This window comes from Haemorhous mexicanus, chromosome 6 (genome assembly GCF_027477595.1).
Source record: "Haemorhous mexicanus isolate bHaeMex1 chromosome 6, bHaeMex1.pri, whole genome shotgun sequence".
Lineage (NCBI taxonomy): Eukaryota > Metazoa > Chordata > Aves > Passeriformes > Fringillidae > Haemorhous > Haemorhous mexicanus.
In genome coordinates this window covers 15,558,683-15,583,234 of record NC_082346.1, presented here as the reverse complement: position 1 = coordinate 15,583,234, position 24,552 = coordinate 15,558,683, and the positions used below count along the sequence as shown (strand labels likewise).

The 24,552-nt window shown below is 36.6% G+C and overlaps 1 protein-coding gene across 11 annotated transcripts in view; it reads left to right on the top strand.

Annotated features, from left to right (window-relative positions):
- SOX6 (SRY-box transcription factor 6) overlaps positions 1–24,552 on the top strand; it is a 371,999-nt gene that overhangs the window by 298,978 nt on the left and 48,469 nt on the right. For 10 of the 11 annotated variants that reach the window (XM_059848934.1, XM_059848935.1, XM_059848937.1 and 7 more), the window contains 3 exons: positions 7,205–7,354; positions 11,190–11,370; positions 13,986–14,176. In XM_059848934.1, coding sequence (XP_059704917.1) covers positions 7,205–7,354; positions 11,190–11,370; positions 13,986–14,176 — 522 coding nt within the window. The remainder of the gene's footprint in view (positions 1–7,204; positions 7,355–11,189; positions 11,371–13,985; positions 14,177–24,552) is intronic. The other variant, XM_059848939.1, reaches the window with a different exon arrangement.

The window sequence follows — 24,552 nt, the reverse complement described above, 5'->3', positions numbered from 1 at the left end:
ACAAAAAACAAAAAACAAAAAAGAAGCCAAAAGCTCTGAAGTGAAGGAAAATCAATAACTGGTAAAATCATTATTTAGGTAAGAAAGAATGTTTTTCAATGCACAGTTGAATGTAAAGGGAAAACTAAACGCCTTTAACTTTGCCTGTGACTACAAAATGTATTATTTGTATTTTCACAAATACAGTTAGTTTGTTTGCACATATTGGGTTTTAATAAATCGGAGAGCACATTAGTCAGCAAGCGCATAAATAATCACGGCAACAATCTTTGTTATTATGACATTAGTTATGATAATTCATTAGCTGCCTGTTTGTGTTGCACCTCAATGCCTTTTTGCAGAGGTATCTGGTGTATTGGGGGAAGATGTAGAGAATATTCACACTCTAATGCTGAGCAGACTCTGCAGGAGAGTGATCTATGGGTGTTTAAAATCAGAATGTTATGTCCACTGTGGGTGCATTGGACATGAGAAAACAGGGAAAGAAAAAATGGTGCTGTTACAAGCAAGCTATGCACATCTTTATGACACTTGGATTCTGTAGAGAAACAGAAGTATTTTCAATAATTATTACTTTTTATTTATCATGCTTCTAAATTAGACACTTTCCCCCTAATTTTTATTCTAATTTCATGTAGCTATGCTTGATCAATGCCTTTTCAGATACACCCATGTAGAGACAAATAAGTCTCAGTTATTCAGCATAAAATTCTGAGTTAAGATGATGCATACTTGTTGGTTCTTAAATACTAAGCTATTTATTATCTGTGTGGAGGCACATGTGAAAATGAGAGTCTGGCCTACAGTCCTAAAAAGTCTGTAAAATTCACCATATTTTTCTTTGTTAGCATTTTTCTCAGAAAAACTTGTGGAGCTCTGCTAGGACACAGATGCTGAGCCTTGGAAGGTGTTTTTCTGGTGATGGCATCTGGCTCCTTGGCAGACTCCAAGGGCTGTAGCTGCCTTGGAGTTGCCCCTGGGTTTGTCACATGGTTAAGCTGCTGATGGGTTACTTAGGCTGTCTTGTGATTCTGGATGTTGTTTTCTGTTAGGCCACCTTTCATTGTGAGCATCTACATAGGAAGAATCTCAAAGAGAAAAGCAACCTTTTTGGGTGGTGGGGATTTTTTTCTTTTATGTATATATATATATATATATATATATATATACACATAAGCCTTTATCCCTTTTCTTACCTTGGTGCTGTAATAGAGCACTTAGCTGCAGTGTTGATCACAACATATTTGGTACAAAAGACATGTTAATTAAAAAAATATAACATTTATATATGAAAATGGGAAGGAATGAGCACAATTACCATTGCTTTAGAAGCAGTTCTTAGATTAAGATATGTCTGAAATTTTGGGGAAGAGTATTCATGCTTCTGCACTGCTTTCTGAACTGCTGAGGGTTATACCAGTGACACTGGGCTCAGGTCAGTACTGAAACTTTATTTCCATAGTTATTATCTGTGATACCCAAAACATGGGTGTGAACACTAATCTGTTCTTCCTCCAAACAAAAGAGAAACTTTTTTTAACTGAAACTCTCTTTCCTTTATCTGTTTGACATTATTTTTTTTCAACATCACCACACCAATAATTAAAAACAAGCAGTCCCACTGAAGGTGTGGTTTTTTTTTTTTTTTTTTTGTTGCAGTAGCTTCCTTTCAGAAATGCATGCTGGAAATAATAAAGATGTTGCTGGTTCTGGTGAACTTGTAAAAATCCTTTGTCATCAGTTAGTTCTAAGTATTATTATTGGTTGTTCTGTACTCGGAAGGAAAATGCTGGTATTATAGCTTTGCAACACTACTTACTAAATATACTATGGAAAAAATAACTGCATTACCTCTTGTAGTGCAGGATTTCAACAGCACTTGCAGTCACTCCTTAGAGTTTTTCATCTTTAGAAACCAAATTACTCATTGTCTAAATAGCTGAACTTTCATCTCTATAAATAAGATATTTCAGCTTTGCACAATTCATTTAAAATGCTGACAAATAAGGATTCTCACTTGATTCTCAGTAGCTTTATTGTTCAGTTTCATTTACTGTAGCAAATGTATTTGTTGAAGATGTAACATAGGGCTTCCATTTTTAGTAATGGAAGACTTCAGAATTAATCAGGGTTCATAAAATTTAGCATTTTTCTTGAGAAAAGAAAGTAAAAGAGTGAAAGTTTCTAGAACAGATCCATTTTTTCTACTTCAAGCAAGCCACCTTCTACTGAAATTCTTTGTGATGCATCTTCCAAGTACACCCATTGCATTTTATTTTGCTGGGCCAGCCCTCATCACCCACACTTTATCTGCTGCACTGAGTATTGCAACCACTATTTTTCTTATCTCCATGTGTCACACATGGCTTTCTTATCATTTCTTCACAATTCTGCTGCAAAAATAACATCTGAATTATATCCCTGTAGGTGTGACCAAATGCTCCCTCAACACAGAGTCAGTTGAAATGTCTCTAGCCCTTGTCTTTCTGCTCCTGTATATGAGAGTGCAACTGGTCTCTCCATTTCCTCCCTGAGCTTGTACATCTAAAGGAGCTCCCTCTCTTCTGTGCAGCTGCTGATCACTTTTTATTGAAGTATCTTCTCAAAACCAATTTTCCCTAGGGCCTGTCCTAGACAAGCCCCTGGTAAAGGATTATGATGTGGATGTGGCACTTTGGGGACATGGTTTAGTGGGTGAACATGGCAGGGCCAGGCTAATGGTTGGACTTGGTGATCTTAGAGGTTGTTTCAACTTCAGTGATTCTGTGATTCTATGACCCATTCTGTTTTCCTTACCATGTGCAGCTTCTGTAACATTGGATTCTCAAAAGTCTTAACTCTTATTTATTCTTTTAGACACATATGATGCAGCCTAAGAGATATGTATGAATATTCCTGCTGCTGCAAAAATAAAAGGGAAAACATCAGATGTAAGACAGCTTTGCTCTGTTCTTATTTGCCATGCTCGGTCTCATTTGGCAGAGAATGTGTCCAGGAATGTAACAGACCTATGTGCAAGAGAAAAGTTATAGGGAAAGGGGCTTGAACTGATGAAAGAGTTTTGATTATTGAAAGATAGATGAAAAAATGTTGGAATTTTTGAGAGCAATGTGTGAGCCTAAGGCCTTTGTCTTCTGGCAAGGCAGGAACAAATACTGGCAGTGAAGGCAATTATGCTTCTGTGTTATGAAAATATCTCACAAAGGCATTTTGAAACTTAGATGCCATTAGAAAAGGGTTTAACATTTGGATCAGTCAAGGTGGTCCATTATTTGTTCATAGCTTTTTAGATAAATTCTAAGTCGTGGATGACACTTTTTATAAGAAAAGTGAAATCAAAATAATTCATCAGATTCTGTAGGAAATTTCTGGGCAGAAAACACCATCACCATCACAACAGAATTATTAATTTGGTTTGTTATTCAATTCTTCTTGCCTTGTTATAGATCTAAGCTGTAACAAAGGCTTAGTGTGAACTCTGCCATTTCCAGGTAAAAAAAATCAGTATGTGCTTGTGCTGTTCTGTGCACATGCTGAGTACAGCCCTCTCCTACCTGCTTGAATTTTTTTTAAGTAGCTGAACATCATTCAGACTCATAGTGACCTCCAACTTCCATAAATTCCCCTTGGATTTTTAGTTGATTAAAGCTGGAATAGGGTTTTAGTAACAACTGCCTGTAAGTTCATAGGTGCTTAAATGTGAGACTTGACTTGCCATTGCCCTGAGACTTGTGGCATTTCAAAATCCCACCCTTAGGTGTCAAATCTGACATCAGAAGAAGCCTGATTCTGAAAACTGCAAATCTGCATCCTTAAATAATCTGGGCTTGAAAATTGTTAACTATTTCAGGAGCACTGAGGAATTCAAAATCAGCATTACTTTTATTTATATGATGGGGACTGGATTGTAAGAATCTTACTTTCTGACCTCTGAGAAAAAAAAAAAACACCAGGGTATACATTTTTAAGGCTTCTTAAAACAAGAATACTTGATGTTTTTGAATGTCTAATTTTTAATCAAGAGCCTCCTGAGTCAGTGGTTAGCATAAGGAGTATGAAATGGCCTTCTCTTTATGTGACAGGCATAGATCAAAATAAGATATGTTTCAGTGTTTAAGGTATTTTAATTTTTTTACTTGTGAAATACTTTGTAGGTAAGAATTTCAGTAGAAAAAATTCCACTGAAGCTTTTGCTTTTGAGTTTTAAAAGCCAACAGTCAACATTCATTCAATGTTTGGGTTTTATTCCTCTCCTCAGTCTTGCAAATAAAAGCTTCACAATCTGACCATCTCAATGTGAGGTCCTAAATTGCCATTTTGAGCCACAGCAGTGGTATTTGCAAAAATATCCCCCTTTTTCCCTGCAATGGTGGCATGCACATATTTTTCCACACTGGCTAGCTCCCCATACAAACTGGTATTTAAAACTTATACAGCTTTCCAGTCCACACAGCAATGTTGCTAGTGCTGGTGTGAATTCTTGCAGTATTTGTACTTGCTTGTAGAACAGCTTTGTTTGAAGCAAAGCAGAAAGCCAATTGCTGTTACTTATTTATACATTTGCTTTTATGTTTTAAAATAAGTTCATAGAAATGCCAGGCTAAAGCCAGTGCTTAGACCTTGGAATAAGCCAGTCATGATTTATATATACATACAGATATATAAATGACAGAATTTCTTTTATTCTGTCTTCCCTTAGAAACATTTCTCCCTGACAGGACTTGCACTACAGCCAATACAGCCCTCAACACCCTGGGAGGGGAGTGGTGAAAAAATTCTAATTTTATTCTACTTTTCCTGGTTGCATTTCCAAAATCAAACAGTTTCCTAGATAGTCTCTAGAGCAGCCCACTTTTCTTGATGCTAATCCTCCACATGCTCTGGGTGTTGCTGTTGCTTGTCCTGGTGGCTCTCAGGTGACCAGCAAGTCCTGCTCTGACTGGTGTCACATCTCTCTGTCTTTGCATTGTTCTTGAAATATCTCTTCAAGGAATTTTCAGGGGGAAGTGGCAGGGATAGGTCCTTAGTATTGATCTCTGTTTCTTGCCAGGCAACTCTATTGTCAATTAGAATAAATAAATTCTTCTCAAACCAAGTGGGTTTTTGGTTTGGTTTTGTCTTGTTTTGCATTTTTCCTGTGATGGTAACAGGTAAGAGATGTCCCTGTCTTTATGCTGACCCATGACCTTTTCCATCTGATTTTCTCCCCCCTCCTGCTGAAGTGGGGGAGGCAGAGAGTGGCTGGCTGGGCAGCTGGCAGCCAGCCTAGGTCAACCCACCACACTATTTTAGCTGCCACAATTGACTATCAAGTTTTATCTTCTATGAAAAATGGAATACTGTAGAAAGAATAATTTATACCCCACATTTTTTGTGCCCTGGTGGCTTACCTGAGAAAGAAATTCTTTTGAACTTTAGTAATTAAATGTGAGTTTATTTTTACACAGAATTCCTTTCACAATTTTTAAAGTGCGACACAGTATTGTAAGTACAAAAGTTTTAGTTTTCTTTTACTAAAGTGTAAATACTCTTCTTCAGAAGAAGTTAAATTGGTTAAAAAAAAAAAAAAAAGGAAAAGTATTTATAGACAAACCACAGGATACTGAGAAAGGCTTTTTAATTGTTGGGTTTTGTCTTTCTTTAAATGGCATACAAGTTTATTGTGTTATCTCTTCTATAATGCAGTGCCTGATTATTCCTGAGCTAAGAATGTGCAGGATTTCAAAAGTTTGTGAAATGTGCTTTTTACTCTCATTTAAGCAGATCATCCTATTAAGGAAGCAAATGTTGACCTCAGGAATATTCTAAAAAGGATGAGATTTGTATTATTAGGGGGAAAAAACCCCCACCTACTGTTCTGTGAAAGGCTTCATTTTCATTCTCCAGGACCTCACCAAGAGCTGGGATTTTTTTTTCTGTTTTCAGTCTTTTTCCTTCAAGCATGGGAAAAAACCTTGTACCTTAGCCAAAATATTTAAACACCACTAATTTCAAAACATTAATCTGTGATCCTTTGGTAGTTCCTGTGTGGTACTGGAAAGGGGTGGAAACAAACAAACAAACAGTGGTTTTCATTTGTCACCCTGAGCCGTGACTCTGCCCCTCCCTCCCGCATTTGTCTCGCCACTGAGTCACTGAACTTACAGTATTGTGTAACTTTCATTTCTGTGGAGGCTTGTTACATTAGAAAAATTGTTCCAAAGAAAGCAACAATTATGACATAAGCACATCTGGCTCTTGCAAATTATTCTTTATTAAGCTTTCATTTAATTACATGTGCTGAAAGGTCTGCTTTTGATTACTGTAATTTTTTTTATTTGTCCATCTGAATGATAGTAATGTTGGAAATTACATACAAACCACCTGGCTTTTTTCTCACTAATAAGGCAAAGTTTATGTAGATCTATGTGTAGAAGAGGGATTAGAATCTTCCCTCTTCATGGCAGAAAAATTATTCATGATGCTAATTCAAGGTGAGGGTTTAAGTTTGGTCACTGGAAAGAAATGGGACCAAATTGGTTTTGTTCAGTAAACACTTTTTATTGGTTGGGATTTGTTTTAATATAAAATCTATGTTTCAGTTAAACTTTTTGAAAAGTTCCACTGCAGTTTTTTTTGGACTTTCATCACTATTTACAGGAACTTTTGAGGCCTAGATTCATTACTAGCATTTATAGAACTTATATCACTGTTCAGAGAGATGGAGACATACCTTGTTGGCTATTTTAACTTTGCCTTTTGGTAGGAAATTGTTTTTGTGGCAGCTCCCAGTAAAGTTTCTGGAGTTGTGGTTAACTACTTGCTAAGAACAGAAAGACCTGGACTATTATTGTTAATGACAGGGTCTTATACCTCCTTTTCATAAATAGCCTTATAATTTTACCAATTTTGTTTTTAATATTTAGGCACAGTGTAATTTTTTTGCTTAACACCATGACCATCATTAACAAGAAGGAATAAAAAGTCAAGAAAAATCAGCAAAAGTCAAATGAAGAAAAAAGATATTGGTGTTTGGGAGTTTTCCAGACCTTGTTTTTTCTCTTTTTGCAAATAGCAGAAAGGGAAGCCTGAAACAAGAGCTGAAAAAGATCCTTTAAGAGAAGAAACACCAGTGGAAAAATAAGAAAAATAAAGCAGAAGTGCATTTACAGCTTCTTTCTTTAGGAATATTGCAGGAATATATGTATATCTTCTTGTCTTCCAGCAACTGTATGCAGCTCAGCTGGCAAGCATGCAAGTTTCTCCTGGAGCCAAAATGCCATCTACTCCACAGCCACCAAATACAACAGGGGCACTTTCACCCACTGGGATGAAAAATGAGAAGAGAGGGACCAGCCCGGTAACTCAAGTTAAGGTATTTTTCAGTAAAGAAAAAAGCTGGTGTTTGAGAAGGACAGCAAATGAAAATGGTCTCTGTAATTGTTTTACAGTTGGAAGTTGAACCATGGTACAGTTCTTCAATATTCAAATAAAAAGTTCCATTTTAGTGCTGTATTAACAGTAGAGAGAAGGGAAGAGAAAAAATTCACTTGTTTCCAAAAATACCAGGCGTCCCTCTCCCTACCAGAGGCAGCACAACAGATTCATCAGTAAAATGTGATATTTTCAAGATTTCAGTTTGTAATCTGATAACATGCATAAATGGCATCCATTTCACGAATTGTTTCACATTGAACTCTTGAGTATCTTAAAATGTGGTGCTGGCTTATATTGTTAGGGTAAGAGAAGGACTGTAGATCTTCTAATTATTTTACAAATCTCTAGCTGTACTTAATTCCACAATTTTGGAAAAGCTTCCTATAAAAATAATATGTAAGTCAGGGCTCTGGGGAAAACATTGTGTCGCTGCAGATTGATTTGACTTTTGCTGATTTCACACAGCTGCTGACAACCGCGCTGCTCCTCGCTGGTTTTGCTCCGCTGCCGAGTGCTTGTGCCTGCTTATTCTCACTAGCTTGGAACCAGGCAGCTACAACATGGCATTTGCCAGGAGCCTGGAATGAGTGCTGTGCTCCCCCTGAAACCCATGGAGCAGCCTTTGGGTGCCACTGCCTGGCTTCTCCTGCCGTGTTCTCCCGGGGTGGTTGGGGATTTCATGAGAATAAAAAACACCCTCAGGACAATTTACAATTTACTCCAAACTGTACAAAAAAGAAAATCAATATTCAGATGTTTTACCCATTTGAATGATAGAGTTATAAATGCTGAACAATTAAAATAAATCTATAAGTGGCACCTAGTGACCTTGTGGGGTGAGAGGGAGGATATGTTAGGTTTTTTTTTTTTTTTTGCTGGCTGCTGACGCCTTACAGGCAAACAGTCCTTAGCTTCAAACCAGCCTGAGAAGATTTTACTTGCTTGAGGTGGTGGTTTCTTTTTTCTTTTTTTTCTTCCCATTTTTTGACACGAGAGTAAAATATCATTTGTTTTTTCATTATCATCAATCATCGCGGTAAAGTGCGGGTGAGTAGATATTTCTGCCCGGGCTGATAAATTTCCATGACACTTTTTTTTGCTAGGCTGAGAGTACTAATAAATAAAAACTATTCCATTATGGCCAGATCTAACATTTATTTAGCAAAGCGTTCACTTTACTTAGCAGTAGATGTGTATTAGTCTAATATTTTACCTCTTGTAATCCAATGCCAGGTTTGGGAGCAGTCAGGGAAATTTACCGCCTATGCAGAGTTTGCTACGGTCAATACAGAAGCCATCAAAAGCAAAGCCCAACTGTTCCAGCAAAGTTGCCACAGTATAGTGATACCTAACACCAGTGATTTATGGCATTGAGAATATACTACTGACTGCTTTAATGTGAAAAAGTAATTCTGGCCGTGAGCGAGCCAAATGGACCTACACCAAACCAAACCTTTACTGTATGAGTCAAATTTTCCCTGGTTAAATTCAAGCACATATCTTCTTGAACCAAGGCCAATACTGTTCCAGGTTTGTGGCCAGCTGAGTCCTATTACAGAACTGACCACATGCAAATTCTTGGGGGTTTCCCTATATAATGTAACTTGAATGGACTTAAGCATATGTTAATAAAATTGAAGTCTTTTTATGATTATTTTTATTAAGCACACTACTGCATTCAGAATATTAAAGATGAACTAGGAGTGCTTTGTGTGGACAAATACCAATAGCTAATGAAGAAATTATTAGTATAAAAGCAGTACCTATATTCAGTCTTTACAGATTGTTACCTTTGTTAGCTGTGACAGTTTTGATGGTCATGCATTGCTTAACAAATCCTCTATATTTTCCCTGGTTTTAAGCAGTTTGTATAAACTACATGCATTACTTATAGAATTAGTGCAATTCTTTAATGGAAATCAGATCTTTCAAAAAGTGGTGGTAGGTTTGCCTCAAGTCAGTGACCAGAATGTTTTCCAGTTTTTTGGTTGCCTTGAAGAAATGACAATGCTGTCCATACAATACAAACAAGTTCTGGCAGTGTTTAAAGTTCTTTCATTATCGTATCAGTACTAGATGGAAAAGAATTTAAAAATTGAACACTGTAGCATAGATTCATATCACAGTACCTAGCCTTGCAAGCTTCATGGTCTGAATGGGGCTCTGAACTCTTGGAAAAGTTTATGGAAGCCACTTTGAATCTGTGCAAGGAAAGAGGTTGCCTGTAAGTGCAGCCACAAAGCACCAAACTGACTCTGTCCCTTGCACCTTTGAGCTTCTGCTGTCACCTGGACCCTGGAAGGCTGTGGACATTTGTGCACACTCTGAGGCCAGGAAGAATTGAAATGTCATGCAGTTTTATGGGAAAAGTTTAAAGCTGGTGATGGGATGACATTATAATTACCTGTTTATTATGTTTTCCTGTTTAATGCATTGTGTGTGACCAGGTGTACTTTGCTTGACAGTAAGGAGAATGGAGAAGATGAGATAATGTGATGTATTATTGTATTTTGACATAAATTTAGGCTTCCAAGTGATCAGTGCAGTGTTTTAAAATATGAACAATCTCTTACATCCAGCATAATTCTGCTCTGGGCATATTTTAAATGAGAGATCTGTATTACTGGGCTCTTTAATGACAGAAAATCACTGTTTCACAGTTTTGTAAGTGCTCTGTCTTGCTTAATGTATTAAGTAAAGGAATAAACTGAAAGAATGGGAAGAAGGTTGCACTGAGGTTTATACTTATCAAAGAAATTAATTGCTTGAAAAAATATTCTTCAAAGAGTTAAGATATTTTTAGATGGACCTATTCTACAGCACAGAAAAGAGACATATGTCAGAGAAAGTTTCTTCCAGTTGCAAATGAAAAATATCAAATCATATAAAGGTACTGATACTAGATTTATACACCCTTAAAAAACATTCCTTGTCTTAATGCAAATAAAACATAAATAATAAAGGTTAAATGCTGCAGAAATAGGTACAGAATATGGAAATAATACAGAAGTCTTGAACAAGGAGCAGAAATGCAGTTATGTGGGAAATAGTTTTGACATTTGAATAATAAAATATCATAAAGTTAACAAAATTAAATGGTAGAAAAAAAAAATATATTTTTAAATGCATTTGGCACGTAGTCACCACCCAAATAGGTAAAGGAATTTGAATTCAGTGAAATTCTTATCTCCTGTTATGAGGGACCAGCACAGATTGTTTAACTGAACAAAACATGCACTTTGAATTAGATGCATGGAATGTATAAGCTAGCAGCAGCTCTAAATGTGGGCCAAAGAGCTGTCAGGGCTTCCAAATGATTCTTTCATAGTAGTATTTCTGATTCCTTAGTTTCTAATACATTTAAAAATAAGCTACATAACTTATTTTTATAGTGCCAGGAACTTTTCAAATAGAACCAGTGCAAAAGCATTAGTGAGCTGCTGGAAATTTTAAATAATTCTTTGTAAATGCCCTAGGTTAATTTAGATCTCTGAAAACACATTAGGAAATTAAGCTGTAATGTGAGCTAATTCAAATTTTAATTTGGCAAAAAGAATGATCCAGTCACATAGTTAATGTAAATAAGAAGCATAACACAGAGAAATTAATGAGGATTCCTTTCGTTGCATCTTAAAGGAGGCAGATAATTAGCTTCTTTTGTTATTATTGCTGTGGAATGTGCCATTGTCTTCGAGGTGTAAAGTAACTGCTGCCTGCAAAATGATGCCTTCATTTGTCTTTTCCTAATAGTTATTTCCATCCAACTCTTGCAGGATGAAGCAGCTCAGCCACTGAATCTCTCAGCCCGACCCAAAACAGCTGAACCTGTCAAATCCCCAACATCTCCAACGCAGAATCTCTTCCCAGCCAGCAAAAGCAGCCCGGTGACAGTGACGAGCAAGAGTGGCATCCCCAGCCCGCTCAGTGGATCCCTGGGAAGAGGATCCTCTTTAGGTAACTAATCTGTCCTGGGAAAAGGTGAAAATAGGCTTGTTTTCTGCATGAAGTTCCAGCCTGAGCACACTTAGTTCTGGATTAAGTAGATACTTGGGTGCACATTTCTGTTTAAAATGGAAAAAAAAAAAATTATAGTAAGGCTTTTCAAAGAATGATTGATTGCCAAAGTTTTATAAGAGCATCTAGAGAGATGTATCAGTGTGTGACAAACACAGAAATGAAATGCATAATGTAGGAAATACATACAAATACACACAGAGAAGTAAATAAAGACAGATATATACAACTTGTAAAACAGCTTTGTGTGAATATCTCTCCTAAAGGCATCTACTGGGTGTATACACACAAAGTTAACTTTTAAATTTTCAATTCTGGATCAAGGAAATATAAAAGTATCTTTGCACACACATGGAGCCTAACCAGATACTAGATAGATTTATTTTTTTTAAGTAGAGATTGAAAGGCATAATTTCAGCCAGTTTATGTTATTATTTGATGGTGTTTTTGTTATTTCATGACATTTTTGTCATTTGTTCACCCATCTGTCAGGATTTCATTGATTCATATGGTTACAAGTAGGGAATTTTTTGACCTGTGTTCAAGATTCTTTAAGCTTCATAAGTGATGAAAAAAATTGGTCTGAAAACTATGTATGAAGACTACTTTAGCCAGTCAAGAAACAGAATCAAGAGCTGCAAAATGTAGATGATCAGCCCTAAAGTTCAAATAGTAAATTTTAACAGTGACTAAATACTTACTACAGACCACTTATTCACAATCTGTAGCTCAAGTGTACTTGTAAAATATATAGAAACACTTGTGAATAATGAATAGATATGTTAAATACATATATTAAATATATAAAAATTATGGGTTTTTTCCATTCCCAAACACTTGGGAGCATCATGATCTCCGAAAGATATTTTCTGCAACTATCTAGATACTCTACCTGTCAATTTATTTGCAACTATCACTGCATTATCTTACATTAGAAAGTGAAATATCAATCTGAAGTCATAGACCATTCAAGAGAAAGGAGCACAGAAGACAAATAGTGCCTAAGGTATAAACATTTTTCTTGTAAAGTCATAAAAAATTTTTGTCTCCATCCTTAATTATAAAAAAAGACAGGAAGACATTACCAAAAACCAGCAAGCCATGTAGGAGCTTTTGCTGCATGTACATGATCACGAATCTAAATCTCTTTAAAAATCATGCACATATGGTTCCCAACTTCTTTAGCGTCCAGAATGGAACTGAGAGGCTGAAATGGTTTAGAACATTGCAAATTTTCCTCAGCAGGAGCAGCAGTTGTCTTCTAGTACATTATTTTGGACAGGAGTGTTTAATTCAGATAGAAAACATCAGCAGTCCCATCCCTTGATGGGATGGGATGAAAACATCACAGTCTGCATCCCTTCTTACTTAAGCCATGGTTTTAAATTATGCATTTGGTTCCCAGGGTAAAGTGTGAGAAACCCTCAATTGTTTTTATTTTAACATCATTCAGGGTCCTTCAAGATTGAATTTGCTGTATTGTACACAGCCGAACTTCAGTGAAATGAAAAGAATATAAAAATTATCTTTGAAGGTTAATTCTAAATCTTTTTTAGTTGTTGTTTTAGATTTTGGTTTTGGTAGATTTTTTTCTTTTTTTCTTTTTCTATTTTTTTTTTATTTTTGTTTTTTCCTTTTTTTTTTTAGTAGTAGACTGTCAATAAGTACAAAAATCTAGCAAATTCAGAGCTTTTATAAAAGACATTTGCTGTCCAGGCAGGTGCACAGGTCACACACAAACTGTGATTGCTAAAAATTCCCAAGCTAGAATATACATGCACCAATCTATCCATGTGCAGTATAGAAAATACTTCCATGTAGGAGCAGGTGTATCACAGCTTTGTCCCAGCAACAAAAAAAAGAAACTGCCACAAAGTAATTGCTGTCTTTTCCTTTCAAATCTAAAACTGTCTGGGATACTCATGTTCACGAATGCTTTGTAAGATGTAACAGGAATGCTTGGCTGAGTTTGATGCTTGTTTAAAAGTTTCTTCCTGTTCAGAGTGATAGAAAGAAAATTGTTTTTTCTCTGCTGATTTAGAGATTTATACTCATGTTATGGTGATAATGACCTTTGTCCCCAAAAAGTAAATGTGAGTGCTCTTTCTGAAATGGAAATCCAAACGTCTGGAGTAATGGTTCTCTCTATAAAGAAATTCTAAGAACTGACATGGCGTTTCATGGCCTAGTAAATGAGATTTTTTCCTTTATTCATTTCATTAATTATTTTTAACACCTCAAAAGGTTTCCAGTTTAAGCTTCAGAATACTGTTGTCTTAAACATATGTTTAAATTTGAGTCCATGAGTATGCTCAGGTACCTCCACATCAGGCTGTTCCAAGACCTCAGTGGATGTATTTCTAACAGCAAAAGAAGTGCATGAGTTTATCAATCACTTCAGTAGAGTAATTCAGCCTCCAAACAGACAGCAATTGCCACTCCTCCTCCTTCTGCAGATGTTGCTTGGGTGCAGCTCTAAGAGTGTGAGAGCAGAGTTCTTACCCTGGATTCCAGTTTGGATAATAACCTAAATAAAATGTATTCTCTCTTTATAGATATCCTTTCCAGTCTTAATTCACCTGCCCTATTTGGGGACCAGGACACAGTAATGAAAGCCATTCAGGAGGCTCGAAAAATGAGAGAGCAAATCCAAAGGGAACAGCAGCAGCAACAGCAGCCTCATGGTGTTGATGGAAAATTGCCCTCCATGAATAACATGGGTCTAAACAACTGCAGGAATGAAAAGGTAATGTCTCCCACTCCCCCACAGTCTGTCACTCACTCTTCCCTCCCCCGCAAAATAGCTTCTGTTTTTATATGACATTTCTTTTTAGAGCTTTTAGCCCTCTCTGTTCTCATGTTAAATACACCTTTGTCACTTCTCAGTGCAGTGCTGCAAACTTCTCTAGGTGTGCATGGCAGCATTCACACCCACAGGCCTGTGTGTGCACGTGAGGAAGCTGTAAGCATGCACATTGAAACATGGAAAAGGGCTTGGCTGGAGCTTCCAGCGTTTGTGGTCACCAGATTTTGAACTGGGCTTTTGAGAATGGCTGGATTGATAGATATGGCTAAAAAGTCAGTTCTGTGCTAGCATGGTGGAGTATTACAATGCCAGTGGATGAATTGAGGGAGCTTGAATCTGTGGTTCAGGTGCAACCAACTTAGGCTCAAAACAGCTGCATTTGGCTCTCAGTTGCAGTGGAAATTAGAGAATTAAACATTCTCTGCTGAATATTCAGTGTTGAATCACTGAAATGAGGTGGCACACTAGAGTAAAAGGATAAGTGAGAGAAAGTGTTGGGATAATGGGACCGGCACTGGACCGAGCAGGACATGATCCAGCTCACAAAATAGCAACCTGGGAGCATGTAGGAAAGGTAAGGAACAGTTTCTATCTCCAGTCAGAGGACAAAGGAGACTCTTGGAAAATCCCCTGAACCTGTGCTGTCCCATTCTGTGGCCTTTCTGAGGTTTTCAGGATCTGCTCCAGCAGCAGGTCTCGGAGGTAAAGGCAGCCCTTTGGATGGAGAATTTCTGTAAGCTTCCCTAGAGGTGCCATGGGCTGCAAAAAATGCAGCAGACAAGTTACTTTTCACCAGTGACACAAAATCAGTTAGAGACCACAATACTTACTCCAGTCATCTAGAAAGGGAAAAGCATTATCCCAGTAGTCACTAAAGCTTTGGCAAATAGAACAGTTATGATGCAATTTAGTAATGAATGGAAAGAAAACTGACTCATTAACTAGCCCATACAGTATTTCAGACTGTTTGTTAAAACCCTCCAGAACTAGAGGTACTTCCAATGCCTGTGGTTCTGCATATCAGAAGGAAGGGTAGGTTCTTTGTTTCTGGGGTGAGGGAGGGAAGACTATATTGTAACCCAAAGACTAACAGGAGTTTTCAGTCCAGGTTAGAGTATAAGACTCAGCAGAATATGAACTGTAACTTAAATGCTGAATTTGATAATATTCTGATTTTTTCTCAGCCCACAAGGGAATGCTTGGGTAAGTGTTTTGTAGCAAGGCACAGAAAGACAAAGAAATGACATAAACAGACCCATTAAAGATTGATATACACCTTTTAATTACATTTTATATTTTTCCTTGATAGTTTCTTTACAGTACTCATATCAAGTAGTGTGTGTTAAAAAAGGTTGGTTAAAATGTTGCCACACAGGATAAACAATGCATTTCCAAGTCAGACTCAGTGTCTAATAAATATATATGTCTGCTAGTATTAGTTTGAAAGTCATAATTGGAAACCCCATTTAATGTAAGTTGATATTATTAAAAATACAGAAATGAATAGCTGATCAAGCAGGCTGTATTCAAACCCTCTAATTGTAAAGTCAGTGCTTGCCTTAAGTAATCAAGAGGCAGGATACTAAAGCCCAGGTTATAAAAAGAAAAAAAATGTCACATACATGATCAGTATTAGGAGTTTATAAAATTATGCTTATTTTAAAATTTATTTTATGAGTTTCAGTGGCTTGACATTTAAAAAATATCTAACATGCTATAAGGACTATTAAAAGAATTCTTAACATTTGATTTCACTTTGAAAAATAAGTACAGAAATGGCATCCACTTACTTATTGAGTCTCTTCCCTGTGTATTTTCAGTATCATGTTTATGTCTTGTATTCGATATAACAAGTTCCTATTTCATCTTTCACCCTTTAAAGCAGAGTCATTAAATATTTCAGTGAATAATCTGAAATTTCTATTTTGTGCCAGTTGCTAGCAATACAGAGATTGATGCACAGCTTCTGGATTGAGGTTATACATCAGGCAGTCAGAGCAAAAAAAAATTTTCTTTTCCTTGCAAATATAGCAGAGTGAATCAGAACTCTTTAACAGATACAAACACCATCATTCTCAAATGCCATCTTTTGTGAGGAGACTTTTCATGGTGGCACTTGAAACTTTCAAAACCTAAGAATAAAACAGCAGCAGGGAAATCTGTAGTTAAGTCTCCTAGTGACCCTATGTAATCCTGCTGGGTTTATTTATTGCAGCAGGTACTACAGAGCCATTAAGGCAGGAAAAGCTTGTAGTTTGTGCTCTGGTTTTACCTCTGGTGTGCTGGTCTGTTATCCTCACCACACAGATGTGAGAAAAGGCAGGGGTTGCAAAAAAAATGGAATATAAATCAGTCATTTTCAATGGTGGTATATCCCCACTCTTATCCTAAAGAAAATAAAAGTATTAATTCGGTCATGAATACTAAGAAAAATGTATTTATATTTTATAGCAAGTATAAAATACATTAAAACCAGAAGCATCCTTTGCACAAACAGAATTCTAGAACACTCTTCTTTCCTCCTTCACCCTCTGCCTTTACAATTTTTACATTATGATATACTTCTTTTACTCTAAAAATGATGGGCAGGATGATCAAAATGGAGGTGGGAGAGCAGGAATACTAGATCACTTCAATTAGAGAAACATAATTTTGAAATAATTGTGTGCCAAGAAAACTGCATATAGTTTCTGTCATAATCCCACTGAAGCTTTGATAACAGTTGCAATTTTGCATTGGTTTCTTTTGAAGAATCAGAACCCTGTGTTTTCAGGACCAAATTTTTAGAAATTGGCTTCAGGTAATTAGACTTGTAGAAATGAGTAGCTGGAAGCTGGCACCAGAAAAAGATGACAAATTAATTGCCTGCAGCTGGTTTAAAAAAGCTATTGAGTTCTGGTCAGTTGCTGGTCTTCAAGTTCAGATAGTTGGTAATAGTTTGTTGTGCAAATGATTGGGCTCACAAAATTATGTACATAACTTCAAAGCCTGGGCTTAGTCGTTTTTGAAAATGTGTCATTCAAATCTCAGAAAGCTTTGTATTTGGTTACAGACACAGAATTGAAAATTGCTTGTGTTCATATTCTGCTGTTCAAAAAAAAATAAATCTATAAAGCCTTTGAAGTGCTCACAGAGATTCAGTCATCAGAATGACCAAAACAAAACCATCCAGCACTCTGGGACAGCCCAACATTGTCATTTGCCAAAGCATGAAGCATTATACTTCTGAGATGATGGCATCCTGTGGAGTTATTTGAGCTTATGTGCTGTGGTGGGTTAGGACAGGCAGGTGAGCACCACGCAGCCACTCGCTCGCTCCTGTCAGTGGGATGGGGAGGAGTCAGAAGGGTAAAATTAGAAAATTTGTGGCTTGATTAGTACAGTTTAATAAGTATAGCAAAAGCTGTGCATGTAAGCAAAGTAGAACAGGGAATTAATTTACTACTGACCATTGCCAGGCAGATGTTTAGCCATTCCCAGGAAAGCCGGGCTACAGCACAAATAAATTACATGGGAAGACAAATGCCAAAACTCCAAACATTTCCCCTTTCCTCATTCTTCCCCCAGATTTTATTGCTGAGTCTGATGTCATATGGTGTGGAATATCCCTTTGGTCAGCTGGGGTCAGCTGGCTGGGCTCTGTCCCCCTCTCAGTGCTTGGCGCACCCCCAGCCTCCTCTCTGGCAGGGCAGCACCGAAACCAGAAAAGGTCTTGCTGTAGAAGCCCAGCTTAACAATAGGTGAAACATCCCTGTGTTATCCAGCTCTGTTTTGGTCACAGATCCAAAGCTCAGCAGCATGTGAACTAAGCTTAACTCTGAGCCTAAACCAGTACAATGCACATGAGGCAAAAAAATCACTGTAACAGAGCAGAATTTTTTTTCTCCACTTCAGGTGGAGCAAAAAGCTCCAGTGGGGTCTGACTGAGGAAAGGGAACAGTAATGGTGCCAGTCACTTTACAGAGTAAACTGAAACACTGGGGAAGGGGAGAGAGTTAGGAAAATGAAAAAAATAATATACAGAGCTTTCACCACGTGATAGAAGCAAAAGTAAAATCATACCAAAAATTCATCCTTGTTTGCAGGATGTGGCTTTTTTCCAGTCAAGCCATGTTCACCTTCAACAAGAAGGAGTACTTAAACAAAATCTGCATTGCTTCAGCTACTTGTATTTATTTCAGTATTTCAAACTACCGTCATTGCCTAGAAGATTTGCTTTGATTTAAGGCTCTAAATGAATCTGAAAATGTTATATAATTTATAAGATAACTGACATTATTTTAAAAAGAATTAGATCCTGTCTTTTTTGTACATAAAGCAGGAAAATGCTGACAAAGATGCTTCATAAAATCTTTGTATAAAAAATATAGGTAGAACCGTGATTGGAGAAAAATATATGAAGTTAAGATAGAATAAATACAAAATCAATTACCACAACATATTTGTATGCCCACTTCCCCATTTACTTCCCATGAAGCATATTCATCGAGATCTGAGAGTAAGCAGAATTTAATATAACATTTTCATGTTTATATTCCATTCTTCATCTTTTGTAGATTTTCAGACAACTGTGTATTTGCAGTAGGAAAGCAGAATTAGACCCCAAAATAAATGTCATGAGTCATTGCCTACTTCCTGGGAATCATGGTACTTTAGCACCTCTTCTAATGAGCCTTTTATTCCTTTCTTATCTCTAAATCAAAGTTTCACAAGTTGAATCCACGTAATTTATCCTAATATAGACCCTCAGTTTGTATGCAAAATGTGCACATTCTTAAAAACGTGTATTATTCCCCCCTGGAAATATTTCAGTCTATTGATGAAATCCATACTTAGGCACTTGGATTTGACTTGATCAGCCATAAGGACCCCTTCAGAGGCGTTATGCTCTGCTGTATTTAGGGACTGTTAAGTATGTGGATTATTGAGACAATAGAGTGTAACAACTCCTCTGGAGCTGTTACACTTCATCATGTATGTGAAGCTCCTGCACACATGTACAAACTTGTACAAAAACACTTCAGGTAGTCTTTGTAGGAAAAGTCACTAGTCATGCATAATCTCCTTTTGGCTGCCCACAGCAATGGCTCCAGCATTGTACTGTTTTTTGGGTTTTGTTTTTCCTAAAATCAAGCAATGCTGTGTTATGCTGCCATCAGGTTTTTTGCCAGCTTTTTTCTCCCCATGCATTCGGCATCAGAGACAGAACAACTGCAGTGGCAGGAGTCACACTGTCTGTTCTGTATGTGCAGGAGGTTTCTCAGACAATCACAGAGAATCACCTTGTTACAAGCATCCTTTCTATGAGTCAATTCTCAACTCTGTTAAAAAACCCCAAACACATAGTTAAGCAAATACTTTCCCAGTTCATTCTGCATGCAATTCTCTTTTTCCTGTTACTGAAAGGAGTCCTGACCACTCTTAAATTTAGAACATGAATTAATTGGTCATTAGGGCCTTGTGGATTTCTTATAAATCTTTATGAATATGTGTTTTAGATTTGCAGGTACTGATCTCTTCTTATTTCCTTTTTTCCTTTTAAGAAAAACTTGTATTTCCTTTTTCCCCTTTAGTTTCTTCTAGCAGACTATTGATACTTAGTAAATAAAAGGTCAATGCTTATATTTCAGTCTGCGATGAGACATAAACAGTGAGATTTTCAATTGGGTCTTTACTTCTGTTGGTTAAGCCTTTATTCTGCTTGCAATTAAAGGGTGAATGCCTAAAAATTAGAAAAAAAAAGGATAGCTGTAAAAATAGCAGATAATTAGTTTTACAAAGTTATTACTTCTTCTGTGGTACTGTCTCCAAACTCATTGTAGCAAGCTCTGGTCTCACTGTAACTTAAGAAGGGTTCTGCCCTCCCACAGCTTACAGTTAGGTAAGATGTAATTTAAGTATTTAAATTCTACAATTAAAAATCTAGAACTGTATAGAAAGGGAAAAAAGAAAGACATTGATTTACTTGAGGAACTGTTAGTGTGGTCTCACTTTCTTGCAAGAATATAGGCAATTTATTCAACTCAGTGGGAGTGTATTCCATCTGTCTAATGAAGACTCTGATTCCTACAAAGAGACACTGCAAAGTGTTTTTTCCTGACTACGTCATCCTGCTCAGCCAACAAACCTTTCCCTGGGGACTTTCTGGGATGTGGAAGGACATGTTGCATGGAGACAACCTCTTAGCAGATCCATCAGTTTAGAACAGACAAGTGGCAGGTCTAAGTTAAACACCCTGGAATAGGGAAAAGTTTCAAATACAAATCCCAGCAGTCCTCATACTTCTTTCAAAACAAATGTCCTCTATACTCGACTGGGAATCTGCTCAGTTTACTAATCTACTTGTGGCTGTACATAATATATGTAAGTTATAACTTTTTTTTTACATCAAGTTTTCAAAGTTAATTTCCTAAAGCCATATTTGAACACCAGTATTTTAATCTGAAAAATCTGTATTAAAAAAAAAAAAAAAGAAAAAACCCAGTTTGTTCCAGAATTTTTTGAAATTGGAATAATTTTGCAATTTCCTTTTTAGGCTTAGGGCTTATCCTAGTTACATAAACATGTGTCTTCATTTTATACCCATTGTAATATTTCCTTAATAATTTTGGAAGAAAAATAGTGACTCAAGTAAAAATTTTTTGAAGTGGCTGCAATGCAGGAGCCTAAGTCCCACTGAACTAGCTCTGAAAATTTTACCCCAAGGCAGACAAGCAGATTTGTGGCTGCATACACAGTAACAGTCTATTTTCAGTGGAATTCAGCAGTCTTGTATCCCTCTCCAGCTCTTTTTATGATAATTTGGACAATTCAGAATTTCAGCTGATGTAATACTGCCCCCTTTTATTAGAACTGGAAAACATGCTGGACCTCAAACATTTAGTTTTTTAGCTGGACAAATTCTGTTTATTTATGCTGTTGCTTCCAATATTTAAATTTTCATGCCAAGATAAGATAAAGGCTGACATCCATACACAGTTGTAACAAAGAATGGGGGGAAAATAGTAATGATTCCAAGCAACATATTTTTTCAGGGTGTATTGTGTGTGGTGTGACTGGCCTTCCTGGGCAGCATATCCCTTCAGGGAATTCCCTGCTATTTTTTTAAGAAGTTCAAGGTGTAGGTGATTTCTGCTTTTGTATGAATGTCATATGTGTTTGCATTGGTTTTCTAAGTGTATTTAAGGGCACACTGAGCATTGTCATTTTTGTTTTTGTTTTGTGAGTTCTGATCAGGAATTAGATGCATTTTTGAGTAGCTCAATGGTTTTAGTATCTCTCAGACACAGGTAAGTATTGCAAGGGATTTATGCTCGAACACGAGAACTCTCAGTATAATTTGAAATTAAATTCAAAACAGAAAAAAAAAATCTCTGTGTTTCCAATCATATCTTTTAAGCAGAAATGTTTAAATTATTAACTAAGAAGGAAAACAACTAATCTGACTTTAGATAGAACCCTGAAGCCTGTAATGTATCACCAGCTTTTTTAGATACCCCAGGAAATAAAAACAGGTCAGACATTGTACCCATACTTAGAGAAATGTTTTATCTGATCTCTATCTAAGTAGTGAGGAAGGTGATGGAAGCTGTAACTGCTCATGCACAGAGGGGTCAAACACAGCCATAACATTGGGGCTCAGCTTCTGAGAGTTATGGGAGGAAAATAGCAGTGCTAACATCAGCCCCTGCAGAAGAACACAGCCCCATTATCAAGGCCAGGTTTGTAATGGGAACCAGGTGCAGGAGGCTGTGGGTATGAAATCATGTCAAGGCTGCTCCTCCAGCCCCAGAGATAGAAATATTAAAGCTGCTCATGAATTGTTGACTTTGTCTGTAGGTAATGTATGATGCAGCCTTTAATTGATCACATGCTCTTGCTGAAATGCTATTTACACCTGTGCAGTCACACTCGTGCCTATCAATGCACCTACTAAATTTATTTTTTTTAGGTTTACTTTGTCTGCTGTGTGTAGAAAGACATACAAATAATGTATTTGAAATTTGCACATTAAAAATACATGTTCACTGAAACTGTGGAACTGACAGGTAAAAGACAAAAAGAAACAGTGGAAAATCTCTGGCATATGTAGGTCATCTAAATTTGCAGATAATTTAGCTTTGGTGACAGCTTATAGATCCAGTTTACACCTATAGAAGAGTTTTCTGTGTGACCTTTGTTTTTAAACCTTTTGCTCAATTACCTTTCTTTCTAAAATTGTCTTTATAAAATTGGTAGTTTGTGCATTTCAGTTCCAATGCATTAGATGTACAGTGAAATTCTTAGTCCCATGAGTCATGTAGAGTCTGAATAAAATAAAATCTAAATTTTTTTTCTATTGATTAAATTATCAAAATTAATTGAGTGAAAAATATGCAATCTTTGCAAACCATAAATCACAGAAATTTTACTGGACCATAAATTTAAAAAAAAGTTTGACCAGCCCAATAGTGATGTACAGATATAAGAAAAAAAAAGTGAACATACCTAGACATTAAGAGCCGATATGAAACATTATTATTTAAATGACTATGTGCACATGTATAGAGAGGCATACATATTATACACACATGCACACACACTGCAGAGGGTAAAAACTTCCTATATTAGGTGAACTTTTAAAGTATTTCATGTCTTCAGTTCAATGCCAAGAGCACTTGGTAACAAAATACTTTTTCCAGGAAAGAAATCAGCACAAACTTTTGGTATCAAGAGCTATTTTTACACTTGAATACTGGCTGCTAGAGATTTTGCCACTACCTGTGCTTAACATTATTCTTTATACAGTTATAATATTTATTTCTGTTGTCAGGGCTACTTGAAGAGGTTGTCAAACTTCAGGTTTTAGACTAAATTAATAATAGTGTTAATTATAATGATGATGGTGATGATAGTAATAATGGGGTCTTATCCCCTTTCTTCTATTGCCTTTCCAGCTCAAGGAAAAAAAAAAAGCCAAATACACTGCTTTTTCCCTTGCATGGGGTATTTAAATGTGAAAAGGATACAAACTTTGCCCCATTTCAGTCTTCTCCCTTAAATTTTGGAGCAACTGAAAATTCAAAATGAACAGAATTAGATTGAAACATGTCTCAGGGATGTGTTAAAAAATTTGCACAAACCAACAAGGATATTTTTTTCCAAAAGATTATGTTCTGCCATAGAGGATAGTGTCTTTTTGATGACTGTAACAGCATAATGATCTTCTTATACACAATACATTTCCCAAGCTACTCAGGAGAATTTACAGATATATACTGAAATTTATTCTGTGTTTTTATTATGCTTCTCCACAAAACAATAAAGTTAGGTTGAAAATTATTGTTGGAGCATAAATTTGCTCGAACAAGAATATATTCATTGATTTAAATTGTGGGTCAGAATGGCAGCTGCACAATCCTATCATATCACTTCCTCAATTGTCCTGAGAACTACAGAATACATTTGCATATTATTTCACACTTAGATACAAGCAGAGACATCCGCAAAAGTTACTTCCATTTTTTTTCCAGGCTCTGTGTATTCCTCTAAGCAAATTCGCTGCACCAAATGCATTGCCAATATAACTCTCTACTGCTGCAGATAAAGTACAGCAAGGATAAATTTGGATTGCTTTCCCTGATACTTCATTACTTTCTAAAATTAAAAATGTCTCCCATTTCTCAAGTGTCATTAGGCTGCATCAATAGGTATGATAAATTCAAATTCACTCCCCGTTGTTTAAGGATATTTACTAAGCTGCCTGTTTGTGGGATTATGCAATTCTTTTTGCTGTCTTAACTGTTCTGCTTCTTGCAAAAGAATAAGCATGCTAACAGGTAAAATTGTCTTCTTTTGTCTCATGAAAAGACTCGAGCCAATAATGTGAAGCATTGCAAGTGTTTGTTTGAAATCTGATTAATGAAGTTGGACCATGCTTAGTCCTTAGTTTGGTTTTTTTTTTTTCCACAAATATTCAAGCAAAGGGGGTCTTATTTCTATGACTGTATTTACATTTGAACATGGACATTTGTGCACAATTAGGCATTTGCACCTTATGCCCAAATTGCTCAAGCCCTCTTAATAAGAAATGGAGGCTCTGATGCAGCCCCCACTGACCAAATGAGGAATGCAGTATCAGGGAGATCTTCCAGCCCCTGATAAAGTGTCAGAGCTAATTATAGATCTTTACAGCAGCTCCCTGAACTCTGCAGCAACCTAATCTAGGGCTGCTGAAGGCCTTGCTGCACTATCCCTTACCACTGCCATCTTTTTCCTACCAGTGGTATGCCAGAGGCAGATTCGTGGGTTTTTCTGTGGTGTCGAGGCTTTTGGAT